The following is a 13,729-nucleotide window of genomic DNA, read 5'->3' as shown; positions in this document are numbered from 1 at the left end:
AATTGTTTGGCCTGATGTTTTTTAGTTATTTAGCACATCAGAAGTGAAGTCACTTTAACCAAATATTGTAACGAGATAGTGGTCTTAGCTCAAGGATAAATCTTTCCCTCAATGCATCACCCTCTGGCTGTAGCTTTCCACCACTTGTGAGTTTTCTATAAATGCCTTGGCTTTGCCATCATATTTATACAGCAACAGAAGACCGTTAGCCCTGTCAAAGGGTTCTACTGTATTAGATTTCAGAAGATAATGCTAAGAGAGCTTTTGTATTCTTGGCTTCACTCCCTACAGAGGATGGTAACATCATTTAAATCAGTAAGAACTAGCTGCTTATTTTGGCACATTTATGCTGACTGTTGTTGATAAAGGAGTTTTGGAAAACAAGAAATTTTGTCACAGGATCATGTTACCATTTTTAGCTTTATAGCTCAGCATTATGTACACATTTTCCATGATTCCCTGATTAACAGTTAAAGTATTGGAGTTTGAAGCTACTTAATTTAAAAAAAAAAAAAAGACAAATTGAAAGAAAAGGACTTCTTAGAGTCATATACCCCAATCACCACATCCACTTTTGTAAAATGGATGCATTGTAATTAAGGCATTTGCTCAACTCTCTTAGCAGGCTAAGTAGAGTGTATGTGATATGATCAAGACCTTGAGCTCTACTCTAATCCTTAATTACAAATGGCTATGAAGTAACCAGAACTATTGCCACTACTAATAAACAGGGTTAGGATAAAATACACTAATCCACAGATTCTGTTTTGCATACTGACTAACCAGCATAACCCATACATTTGGAAACCTTTTTCAAAACAAAGGAAGAGTCTCTTATAGTAGAGTTTTAGAGAAAACTCTCTTACAGTAGTTTGGCTGTACTATACAGATGGAACAATTACAGCACCAAAAGGAACTTTCACAAAATCACAAAGGGTTGTCCCGATGGAAAAGGGCACAATGCTTTGAACTTCGACATCATACCACTATGACATTGTTGATCAGTTGCTGCCAGTATTTAGCTTTAAATTGTTTTTTGCTTTGGGAATACTACCCAAATTTTCTGAAACAAACAAAAAATATTGATTCAATAACCTAAGGATCCATTGCTAAATTCACTTCCTTAGCTTCTCACAGCATAAACAATTAGATATTCTGTACTCATCAAAACTTGTAAAGGCATAAGCAGAAGCTGATTTCTTACCCTGATAGATGCTTATTAAGACCCATATCAAAAATGTTTTGTATGACAACGGTCGTCCCTAAAAGGGAGAATGAAAAGAAAGACAAAGCTCTGTTAGGGTTTTATTTTATGAACATTCACTTACAGGTCAACCCACCAATTAATAAAAGGGAATTTGAAGGTGATTTGGAAAGAAACCAAACCAAACCAACCAACCCTGAGGTACTGTCTCTTTATTCTCATTTTTCATGATGTGCAGAGGACGCCTGGGACTGTGGAAGCTCACTGCTTGCACAGTACCTCTTCCTTACTGCACACACAATTAATTCAATGCAAAGATGTCTCTCATGAGTTTAGTCACTGCACTGTGAAATATAAGATGTGTGTATACACAAATATATGTATATATTAATATTATATTTCTATAAACACACAAATCACATCATATTGAAGGCAGATAGGTTTAAAAAAAAACCTTCTTCAGCCAACACAGCTATACCAGTACAAAAAAACCTATGTTTAGACCAGGCCTAAGGATGGTTGGAGAATTAGTGGTTTATGACATCAGAGACAACATACAAGTGAAACCAGATGGAGACTTATTCAGACTGTTGGAAAAACAGGCTTTGCTTCTGAGAGTATCTGTTTAACAGAAATCCTTGAGGGAAAGGATCTGTTGAAGACTCAGTCCATCCTTTCCTTCAATTAAGAAAGATGTTCCCAGTCCACATACTCAGTTATTCAAAAAATTTTCCAGAAAAGAAAAAAAGGGAACCAAAGACAAGATTTACCTTCCCAATATTTCTATGGTAAATATCAAATAAAGTTTCCTTTGTCTAAGGAGAAGGAACTCTGTCTTTCATGCTCAAGCAACAACAAAAGGCACAGCAACCAAACTTTTAGATGATCCCCTTAGATGATCCCCTTAGATGATCCTTAAGGCAAATTTCCATTCAAGAAACTATGTGATAACCTCCTTCCCTCATGAAATTAATAGATCCCTTACCCCTGTGACCCCCAACCCCTTTTCTGGCTTCCGGAGAGTGCAAATTCCCTGACAATTTTTCTTCTCCCTTTATTTTGGAACAGATCAGTAATATTAAATACTTTGAATTTCCTGCAGAATGCAACTATTACTTCCCAGCCATTTTTAATAAGTTGTATTTTATGCAGCATTCAATAGCAAACTGCACGGAAATCTGGTTATATCCATTAATTCAAATTTGCCTTTAAAACAATTTTGCTTGAAAATATATATGTCCAATGATGAGTTCTGTATCTACTGAAAATACATTTGATTTAAAACATTTAGAGAGTTTCTAATCAAAACAGGGATTTTGTCTGAAACCAGAACGGACAAACAAGAGTCTCCCACACCTTAAGAAGATCTTTGTAGAGTTCTGGGTACAACATTGCAACTTCAGATTTAACATCCTTGTCCAGGACTAGGGAAAACACTGGAAACATTGTGTAAATTGTGGAGTACCTGTGAAGAAGGTTAAAGACCAAAAATTATCTAAGATCTAGATGAGCAAACAAAAATGCTAACCTTCAGAAAGAAAGTACAGTACTGTAAACTCAAAGTACTAAATAATGTCTGTATTATAAAAACTTGCAAATGGAACACACTAGAGTTTTGCATGTAGGAAAAACCTGCAGGATTTGCTTCCTGAATAGCTTTTGATTAGAAACATTCATAGCTAGATGACTGTTTCAAGCACTGCAACTGGTGTTATAGGTTTATTAATGGAGCCAAGGACAGACCTGTCCCCACCCTAAATTCCACTCCACAGTTCGGGCTGAGTCCTGTTTGCACCAGAAGGGAGTGGAGATGAATTTGCTGTTTGTTTTTTAATCACATAATGGATAGCTTATAGAGTCGTGGGATTGTAAGTGCAATACCAGTATATTTTACTGGTATCTCTCAGTTTACTGTATCAGCTGATTCCTCCCATTAAAGACTTTGTGTTGTCCCCTTAAAATGAAACTGTCAGGAGCTGGGCACTGGCTCTCATTGCTGCACAGCCACCAGAGCACCATGACCGTCTCTCTACTTTTACCAGGATTGAAGGAGCTCCTCCTGGAAGATGGACTGCTGTAACCTTCTGATATTCTGAATTTGACACATTCTCCTTCTGGAAAGGCTTCTAGACGTGATTGCACTGCCTCAGTGGCTTTGTTCAGCACAGAGGGACACAGATCACACCTGCCTTCTGAAGCAGTGTTGTGAAATATGCAGAGCAGAGATGTGCATGCCTTGCATGTTAATTAGCCCAAATCTATCATTACGCATATGTTTTCCACACTATTAATAAAAAAAGTGAGCTCTTACCCAATGATGAGAAAGCCTTGGTAGAGAGGAACCGAAGCAAAGTAAAATACGGATGAGAAAACAGCCTAGAAAAGAAAATAGAAACTTTTCAGGCATTAAATAATGCAGTTAATGTAACAGCTTAAAAATATATCCTGTTCAAACTGGAAAGTACTTTCAGTGGGTTCTCCAAATTCCCGAAACTAAAAAGAATGTAATATCAACCCTTTTATTCCTACGCAAACCTTGGATGAAAACTATGTTTAAGAGCAAACACTGAAGAACTAGACTTGGAAAATTTTCTGTAATATAATTCCACAGAAAAGAGCATAAAGAGTTTCCTTCAAAGCCCACTCTTTTGACCAAAGTCATCCAGATGTTGTGAAGGACAGGTGCATACTTATTTATGCCTCGTTCCCTAGATTATGCCTGCACAATGTAAAAATAATTTTTGTCAGTTACAGAAATCATGGGTTTGTTTTCTGATCTTGTTTTTAGCTTGGGATGCCTCTTAGGTTGTCTATGCTGCAGGGAAAGCTAGACCATCCTCTTAAGTTTGAGCCTTTTGTCTCCAGTTATCCCTCTTCAACACATTTATTCTAAAAAAGGTGGAAAGGAAGAATGAGCCTTCTGAAAAATATCAAGTGCTTTACTAAAAAGCTTTAGTATTTTTAAGGAATGCAATTATACTCTACAGCGTGGAAATACAAGTCCCGAAGAGAACCTCCATCCTTAACTGCAACTTTCACTCAAGTCACCACAGCTAAGAACAGAATATGGATTACGAACTCTTAAAATCTCTTTCAGCTCTCCCTGTCAACTGGCAATTGCATTTTTGTTACACTGGGGCTCTGCACACATGAACAACATAAATTTTGGGACTACTAAATCTGTTTCTAAGGTTCTCTTTGGAACGAACTGGAACAGACTGCCTCCACATTGCTGTTAGCAAGCTGCTGAGCACTTGGGAAGGTTAATATGTGCTTCAGCAGCCTCCTGGGAACACTCTGCACCACATCAGACCAAGCTTTCGGGAACCTCATCAGGTTCTGAGCCAGGTCCTCAGCCAGATGCTTAACTACAGTCCCACTATTTGAAGTCCTTACCTAAAACACACCTGGAAGTAAGTGCACTTACTCAGCAGAATATTATTCTCCTTCAGATTTTCAGTATTTCATGGCATTACTAAAAAAAAAAAAAAGCAATGCCATACTGTATCACAGCAGTGTTTCCTAAGGCAGAATACCGTCTGTCCAGTTTTGGAAAACTTACTGATCTTCACCCAATACCAAGACCTTGTGTGTTTTCATAACAAAGTAACAGTCTGAAGTTCCAACCCAAGAAATTTTTCAGAAGAAATAGCTGCATGCAATCTGAAAAGCAGAACCTTTGCTTTTTGATTTTTTTATCCACCACTTCAACGGAAAAGCCCACACGACAGCCCACTGACCTGCATTGTACTGATGCACAAGCTCCTGTGGATTACAAACTGACTGAGAGCTGCTGACCGCTTGTAGCTGTTCCGTCCATGCACCATCAGCAAACGACCCAGATGTTTAAACTGAGTGATAGAGAAATCTGCTGCAAGTGATGCTTGTTTGCCTTCCTGTGTACAATAGCAAGCAAAATTATAGGGAGATCATTTTATTATTGGAAATATATATATATATATATTATTTATTAGTTATCACAACAGAATTTCCCCGAAAAATTGCAATACATTAGGTGGGTAAGAGTATTACCTCAGCATTTCTGCCTTCCACCACAGCCTTTACTTAAAGAGCAAAAATATGAAAAGAATTCCCATCTGAACCCTGGCCTCTGATTCCAAGCAACCCTCTGGACTGTGATTCACAACATGTATGTTAACGTGACACTCATTTTATACCAGGTCAGTTTTGAACACAAATTTTCAGTCTCAACAGTTCACTCAATTTTCATGTTTTGGCATACTGCAAGCAGAGTCTTTCCACCCCTATTAAATTCAGTCCTTTCGCTCAAAACAATTCCACATGCAGGAACTAGAATTCTAACCTGAAGTTTGCTTTCTAAAACAATACACACTCTACAGATAAATTATAACCCATTTTTAATTCTAAGAGCAATCATAACTCCAGCATTTGGAGCACAAACACATGATTAAAAACCCCAAATTAACCATGGTGGTTCAAGTTCAAGGAACCTCCCAAGAATCGAATTAGAAACTTCAACTCTACTAAACTATTTGTCACTTCATTTTTGGTTGGATGATTATTCTTGTGGAAGCTTCTCACTTTCCTGCACAAATTTCTGAGGATTTACTTAAGAGATACTTGCTAACTAGTTTCTGAATTGCCATAGGAAGTTTTATTGAGCATGAGAATCTCACCTTTCCTTCAACTCCGACACCACAGTCAGCCTCTTGAATCATGCTAACATCATTCCCTCCATCACCTGCAGGTCACAGCACAGATGAATGACATTGGTAGTTAAGCAACAGATGCAACTTGCAACCTAACCAAAGGCATCTGGGCCAGGCTGTAACACTAGAAGAAACACTGAACCCTATTAACAAAAGCAGGAATTTAAACAGAAATTGGGAATTTGAATTATTATTAAAGAAGTGGTTTGTTTGTGTTTTTTGTTTGTTTTTGTTGTGTTTTTTTTTTTTTCTAATAGACCTGTATGAATTCAAGGACACTGATCAGTTACTCTGACTGGTAGGTGTACCATTTTACATACAATGATTAAATAAAGCTCCCATTAACAATAGCACTGTATCTGACAAAGTTCAAACTCTGTTCTGCAAAGGTACCACCCCAAATATTTATGAGTTTCCATATGCAAAACTTGATTTTACCAATCATCCTCCCCCCAGAAAAAAAACAAAGAACCTGTTCCTTAGCTCAGCATTTCCAGATGTTACAGGATGACACAGGACTGTTCACACAAAAAAAAAAAAAGACTCCATCCTACACGGCCACTCAACCCTAACTAGAGCGGTCGCTGCTTCTGAAACAGGTATAACAGATTTCTTATTGCACAGCTGCATAGCCAAAACACACTTTTCTGACTTCAACCTCTGGCTGCTTGCAGCCTGAAGCTGACGTAAGTCAGGCTTTTAAAGAAAAGCAACAGTTCACATGCTTAAACACGTTTCAGTCTTTTCATACCAGCCACAGATGTCCCCACAGACACAAAATCTTAGACTCTGCCTGATGTATGAACAAGAGGTTGAGCAGACTAAAAGGGAGGCAAAACCGTTTTTCAAGTTTCTCTCAAGTCCCTTACCTACGGCACAGGTGAGCTTGCCAGTCCTTTCCTGAAGCAAACGCACGATCTGGGCTTTCTGCGTTGGAGCACATCTGCAGCAGACAACAGCAGGGCACTGGCAAGCCAGCTCCATGAACTCATACTCATAGTATTTCAGACACACCTAATTTACAGAGATCATAAGCATCAATCACTACGTTTGTGCTATGTTTCTTTACAAATCAGAAGTCAGCCACAGGGTGTTGGGGCTGCTCCTGAGCAGCCCGGCGAGCTCGCAGCCTACCTCCAGCGAGTCGCCAGAAATAACAAGTGCGCAGTCATGTTTCCGGCGGAAGGCATTCAGCTCGAGATGGGCTTCTCCACGGTTAGTCACCTGGAGAAAAACAGGGCAGGGAGGAAGAGTTTGCTTTGTTGGGGTGAAAACAAACAAACAAGTCTCAAAGGGAGCAAAAGCAATATGGGCAGGCAGCACACTGATAAACAAAACCTCAAGGGGATAGAAAGCTGGGTCAAAAAAAACATAAATAGTCTGTGTCTTCTGCAGGAACAGAGCTCTGATCTCAGCACCCCTCCTGTCCTGGAATTTGGTGACCTGAACAGGTCTTGAGAGGTGTACACGGGTATTACTCACTAGTCTGAATATATGGATGTCCTGCGTCCGCGTCACCAAATGAGCGTTCTTCGCTGTACACGTGGCTGTCTCTAGCTTATCCCCTGTCAGCATCCACACCTAAAATCCAAGTATGTAACATATTAAATACAAAACTTAACAGCCACCTCTGTAAGACATCTAAAATTACCACCTACCAGTTCAGGCATGGAAAAGGACTGTTAGGAAATATATATACAAATTATTTCTCTAAAAAAGCCCTATTTTAATATGTACAAGAAAATTCTCACAGATGAAAAAAAAGCAAAGCTTTTAAAGAGGCTGAATTGCAAAAGAGGTTACAAGCTGAATAGCATTTTTCCACCTGCAATATTTCAAGATTCTGCTGATAAAACCCACAAAATGCAAGCTAAAGAATGTGTATGCGTGTGTTAATGTGTCCCACCCCAGCTATTTCTTGTACGCTGAAATAAGCAGGCCTCGCTGCAGAAATATCCCTCATGGCCCTGCCTCAAATGTGGATGATGCAACTGGGGTTAGCTCACTGCTGATGTGTGCGTCTGGAACAGACTGAGTTGGTTTTGTGTTAGTCTCTTTTCTTTTTTTTTAAATATATATACACACACACTGCTCTTTTTATTTTCTGCTGGTGGGGGGGGCATTTGAAAACAATGTCAGCAGCAATATTCAGCAGCAATAATATATTATAATCTGGCAGGGAATTCCCTCAATACTGTAAATATATATTTTTTCTTTTCTTTTTTTTTTTCCCTCTATTCCCCCCCCCCCCAGTGTTTCAGCGTTTTTATTCTTTCAAGACAACGCCTAAGAATATTTAACTAAACTTTTTTAAAAATGCACAGGGACTCATTTATTTAATAATCTGAGGTTGGAAAATGATTTGATCTTAACAAGATGGTCCCTGTAATGAATTACAAGACTGCCTTCGGTTCTGATTTGCTTTTTGCATGCCATACCCTAACGAACATACTGCCATGACAAGCGGGCAGAAGCAGAGCCCTGCATGACCCACACTGCACCACAACGCCCACTGCAGCCAAGGTGAGAAGACAAAATTGAACTGATCCGGAGTTACTGGCCAGATCTATATCAGATAAAGCCACAGCACTGCTGACTGACTGTTTTATCCTGCTCATCTCACTTTGTAGCTTGAGATCCTGTTGTTTAAAGGGATGGCTCCAAACAGAAACCACTTCTGGAACACTGTCCTAAGCCTGGAATCCCGACTCCTATCTAAATTTCAACACACAGCCCTCCCTCCTTTTGGATTTACAGCACAGCTCAATATTTTGCTCACTTTTATATTTAAAGCAGAGAAGCCACAGGCAGAACGTTTTACCTACTTTATTGCCCAAATCTGAATGTTTAGTCTTTTTATTTTTTCCCTTTTGCAAGTCCAGAATCTGAATGACAAGTTCTCAGAGAGGAAAACTGAGCAGGAATCCTTCGCTGCCAAGCACAGCTGGGGCCATAAGTGCCTGCGTCTCAGATGCAGGAGCCCAAAAAAATGGAAGGGTTTCCAGCCTCTCATTCTCTTGGCTCAGGCACCCTCTAGTGGCTGCTGCAAAGCATTGACCTCCACAGCCGAGCGCTTCACCCCAGCTCCACCGTGTGCCAGAGTGATAAAGGTTGGAAGAGACCTTCAGGACCATCTGGTCCAACCATCACCCTACCACCAATGTCACTCACTAAACCCCACAACAGCCCTGTTGTTTCATGCAACCCCCAAAGTCGCCTCCAGCTCCCCTCCTGCACATGCACCCAGTTTCTCGGCGGAAGGAGCCAGAACAGGCTGGGGGAAGAAAAGCACAGAAGATGACACGCTCTCACGTGTTCAGTTAACTTTTAACATTTCCCGCGTGTTCTGTACCCAAAGTCATGCTCAAATGCATCAGCCAGCCTCACTGTTCCTGCTCCTAAAGGGCACTTGCTAGAACATTTAATTGACAGCGCCCCAAACTGTCATTTTCTGTCTGCAGGACAGTGGACTCCTGAGAGCCTAAGTGTTCCTGTCAGGGGTAATATTAAATTCGGCAAACCTTAATGCCAGCATTTCTCAGGGTCTCCAGAGTGGGCCTGACATCCGCCTGCAGCTGATCCTCCACACCAGTGAGACACAGCAGCTCCATCTCCATCTCCAGGCTCTCGATGACCGTGGCCACCTTCAGGGAGCGATCGTGCACGCTCAGCTTCGCCTGCACGTAGCGTGCCTGAGGACAGAGCAGAGGTAGCCACAGCCACGTGAATGGTCAGCTTGCATTTTTGTGCAATACAGGGCTGGCTCTGGGGGGTCGTGTTGGCTATCTGTTGACTGTCATTCAGAGGTGTCAGCTGTAATGGCCCACGAGCACAGGGTGCTGTTACAGAATGGGCCAGAAAACGTTTCAGGAAGTTTTTGTCATTCTGCCGCTGTCCCATGCCAGCCAGCCGGCACAGCACACAGCGTTGCACACACACAAAAACCTGGGAACGATGCCATCACACCACAGGTCCAACCACTGCTTTTGTGACTAACACGTCTCCAAACAAGGACCACAAAGAATCCTAAACCTTCCCACCATCTCGCCTCTGCATTTAACCAAACAGTTTTACTTCACATTTTGCCTGCTTGGGGTACAAAAGTTAGCACTGTGTGTAGAGACCCATCTAACAAACCCCACGCACGAAGCTTGTGTTTCCATGAAGCCTGGCTGTACGTATGTATATATATGTATATATGTATGTATATATATAATGTGGGATGTATGTAGTTTCCCTGGATGCCAGAATGCAACAATGAAAATTAAAAGCCAATACATTGCCTCAAACAAACACAACTTGTCTAACAAATGATGGATATTTGCAGAATTTATAACCACAGAAGATTAGAAGGCAGGATTCAGGAACTGTTTTGGAGAGTCCTGGATGGGATCCAGTTTCCTACATATCACTTTAAAAGGCACTTTGATTAAAAGAACAGCAAGACACTGAAAAATGGCAATTCTAACAGAAGGAGTATGGAGATGAGAGGCGGCATTATCATTAGAGGTCTGTGAGAATCACTTCAGTGATTATTTGTTTAAAAACAAAGCAAAAAAAAAAAACAAACAAAGAACTTACTTCAAAGTCTTGATACTGCTCTTCCGTCAGAGACTTCTTGGCTACAACGAGAACCCTCAGGCCTTCCCTAGCCATGTTACCACACTGGAAAGAAGTATCACATTGTAAACCATAAACTGCATCTCAAGTAAGATGATTTATGCACAGCATTTCAGAGATTGCAATGCAAGATAGCAGGTTAAGAAAATAACCTTACCATTCGAGCAACCCCAGCAGGTCTATAACATCTGATAAAGTGCATGATAAACTCGAGAGGAAAAAAGGAGATCTGCAATGGTTTGTAATCTATCCCAGTGATCAGAAACAAAACTGTCCCCTCTGCCATATCAACATGGCAAAAACAGCCCCATTGATTTCATTTTCTCCATCTCTAAGTAAAAGGACACAAGCCTTTGGTTTAAGGACTTGGAAGCTTTGGCCACAAACTCTTTAAAATAAGACCAATCCATTATTTCTATGAACCCTGGGGCGTGGGGCTGAAGAATACCAGTAAATGAAGCTACTGTTATGAACTCTGTCGACATTACTGCTAACCTGACAAACGCATCCAAGTACAAAGCTGCCAAATGGAGTTTTGAAATCAGACCTTTCAGTCTAAAATAAATCCAGACACAGGATCAAGCCCATGACAAATTAGGTGATCCTGAATGGCAATCCATCTGGAGCAAAATCCATTTTATTTTTAGAAATTATTCTGCACTAAATATGCTGAACTTGCCACCTGACTTCCTTGTTACCACTGAAGTAACAAAGCTGAAGACTAACCTAGTGGATCACCATGATACATGATCTTTTGGCCTGCAGGTGTTTTAGCACTTGTGTCCATTTTGGCACACTGACAACAGAAGCTTTGTCAGGTGTTGCTCTGGAAGGGGAAAAGCACTCATGGGAGGAACCCTCAGTACCAAGACAGACCGCCCCGTACCTCTTCTTCCAGCCAGTCGTTGTACTGCACAATCCCAGCCATCACCACGTCAGCGCCCTTCATATAGAAGGTGATCTCTCCCGTTGATTCATCCTGAAGTTGAGAAGCAGAACAGTCAAAGTTGGGCCATTATTAGCACATTTGGAGTGGTCTCAGCAAGCTAAGTGATTAGGTTTTTTACACAACAGTCACAAAAATGTCTGCACAGGGTCAGGCTGAAGGTCCATCTGGCCCAGCATCTTGTCTCAGGGCCAGAAGGAGGTGCCTATTCAATTACAGTTCGGCTACTTGCAGCAGGAATTTAGACAAGTATGATCAGCTTCTTAATCAGCAACATGTGATCCCTGTGCAGCCACCTCTCAATCCCAACAGCATGTGCCTTTGGAATAACCTCTAGCCCTCACCCTGAAAACCTGCTTCATACTTACCTGAAACAATAAAACAGATGCACAAAAATTAACAGAGTAAAAGTCACTTCAATTTACTCTGTTACATTATACAACATAAGCATAATTAAAGTTTATGCTTGCCGCAGAAAGGTTAGATTGCTGCTTGCCTTATCTGATAGAAGTAATTTGTAGGGTGCAAGCAAAGCATATTTACATTACCACAAATTAAAAAATCCCTTCTAACCAGGCAGATACCTAAGGAGGTCACAGCTATTAGTATTACAAGCTAATGGAAACCCTGGCAATTTCCTCAAAGGAGACAAAACAATGAGTAAGGAACAAACTGCTCTGTAAACGAAGATAGCCACCAGGGATAGGAAGAAAATAAACTTAACACGCAAGAGCAAGAAGTCTAGAAAGGTCTGGAAATAGACAGCCATGAACAAAGGGGAAGAAATACTTTAGGTAAAAAGAGAAATTAAAGAAAAGCACAATGAACACTGCTTTGTTTTTACACTATTTAATATAGGTGTCAATTTGTTCTGCCATTACAGAAATTAGTGGTTAGGCTCTCACACACGAGGAGTACAAGTTGATAGATTAAAAGCCTGACATCCTGTGGCAAAACAGTTTCCTTGCACAGCAAGAAAAAGCAGCACCTGATGCAGATACTAAAAACCCAAGGAAGAGAAATAAGTGTCTTGGCTAGGACAATTAATAAGTGGACAAGGATAATGAAGATCCCTTACTGAACATCTTTGCCAAGCTCAAAGATCTTCACAGGTAAGATTCTTATGATTAAGCCTAAGAATGTTTTCCAAAGCCCTGAAAGGTTTAGCCTTCGCATACTGATACCCACACATCCCACCTCCCCCAAAGCAGAATGCGTGCAACTACCAAAACAAACAGAATCTGCTTAAATAAAACATAACACTTCTGGCACTGGCAAAAGGTAAGGGTTTATCTATTAAATTATTTGATTAAAAAGTGTCTAACAACATCTCTGTAGGAAACTGCATAAGGACTCTACTTCCCGTGCTGCAGAACTGGCTTAAGATAGTTTAGAGTTTTTGTCCAATATAAATACTGTATCAGCTATCTCCTTGCATTAGTCATTTCCTCTCACCGAGTTCAGTAGGAGGTTAGTGCGTTCTCATATTATGGTAAGATCACACTATAAATCTACACAAAGATTTGCCAGTTATATTGTTTTGGAGAGGCATCTTTTTCCACCGTGGTCTGATTCTGGCCACAGTTCAAAGGCTTCTTTCAATTCCAGATATGACAATAGCACTATCTTCGCTTTGCAACAAAGACCATTCCACATGGGTAAGGGGAAAAAAGCAGAGAGAAAGAAGAATGGAAAATGTTGTGGTCAAACAAACAGGCCTCTTTTCAAGAAGATAAGTAAGTAAACAGTACTGTAAAGAGCGGCTGCTTTGTTAAAACGGGACTTCTTAGAACTGAAATAATCAGCTACAGAGATGACAGTTTGATCACATATAACTAGCAGATATTGCAAAAATATCCCAAATGAGGCAACATCTGCTACTTGTTTTCAATATTAACTACTATTTTATTTACTAAAATTTGTGTGTTGAAGGAGATCTTTTTATGAGAGCCAGAGAGGACTGGACCAGCAGGGGAGACGGGCGTCCCTGCCAAAGAGTTTGGTAACAGCATTGCTGAGCTTGATGCATGAATCACTTGCTGAAATTCTATACCCAGATTATGCTGGCAAGACAATCGCAATGGCTCCTGCTAGCTGGAAAAATGGCATTTTCTAAGAACGGGCAATATCTGTATGGCTGAGCAGAAAATATTACCATTTTAATTCTACTCACTGCATTTCTGAGTGTGGTTTCATTCTACAGCTGCTCTCTTCTCCCCTCCTGCACACTGCTTCTGTTGTCTTCTGGACACTTTATGCTATTTTCCC

The 13,729-nt window shown here is 40.5% G+C and overlaps 1 protein-coding gene across 1 annotated transcript in view; it reads right to left on the bottom strand.

The window, feature by feature from the left end:
• The window catches only part of ATP9A (ATPase phospholipid transporting 9A (putative)), a 61,265-nt gene that overhangs the window by 6,790 nt on the left and 40,746 nt on the right, over window positions 1–13,729 (bottom strand). The window contains exons 16-26 of the mRNA XM_083801398.1: window positions 11,402–11,494; window positions 10,477–10,560; window positions 9,417–9,587; window positions 7,378–7,476; window positions 7,030–7,119; window positions 6,765–6,909; window positions 5,863–5,927; window positions 4,945–5,100; window positions 3,516–3,580; window positions 2,561–2,669; window positions 1,205–1,262 (exon numbers count right to left, since the gene is read on the bottom strand). Of these exons, the coding sequence (XP_083657524.1) occupies window positions 1,205–1,262; window positions 2,561–2,669; window positions 3,516–3,580; window positions 4,945–5,100; window positions 5,863–5,927; window positions 6,765–6,909; window positions 7,030–7,119; window positions 7,378–7,476; window positions 9,417–9,587; window positions 10,477–10,560; window positions 11,402–11,494 (1,135 nt within the window). The remainder of the gene's footprint in view (window positions 1–1,204; window positions 1,263–2,560; window positions 2,670–3,515; window positions 3,581–4,944; window positions 5,101–5,862; window positions 5,928–6,764; window positions 6,910–7,029; window positions 7,120–7,377; window positions 7,477–9,416; window positions 9,588–10,476; window positions 10,561–11,401; window positions 11,495–13,729) is intronic.

The sequence above is a fragment of the Anser anser genome (genome assembly GCF_964211835.1).
Source record: "Anser anser genome assembly, chromosome: 16".
Taxonomy (NCBI): domain Eukaryota; kingdom Metazoa; phylum Chordata; class Aves; order Anseriformes; family Anatidae; genus Anser; species Anser anser.
Note: the sequence above shows the minus strand (reverse complement) of the source record. Positions and strands in the feature narration are given on the sequence as shown.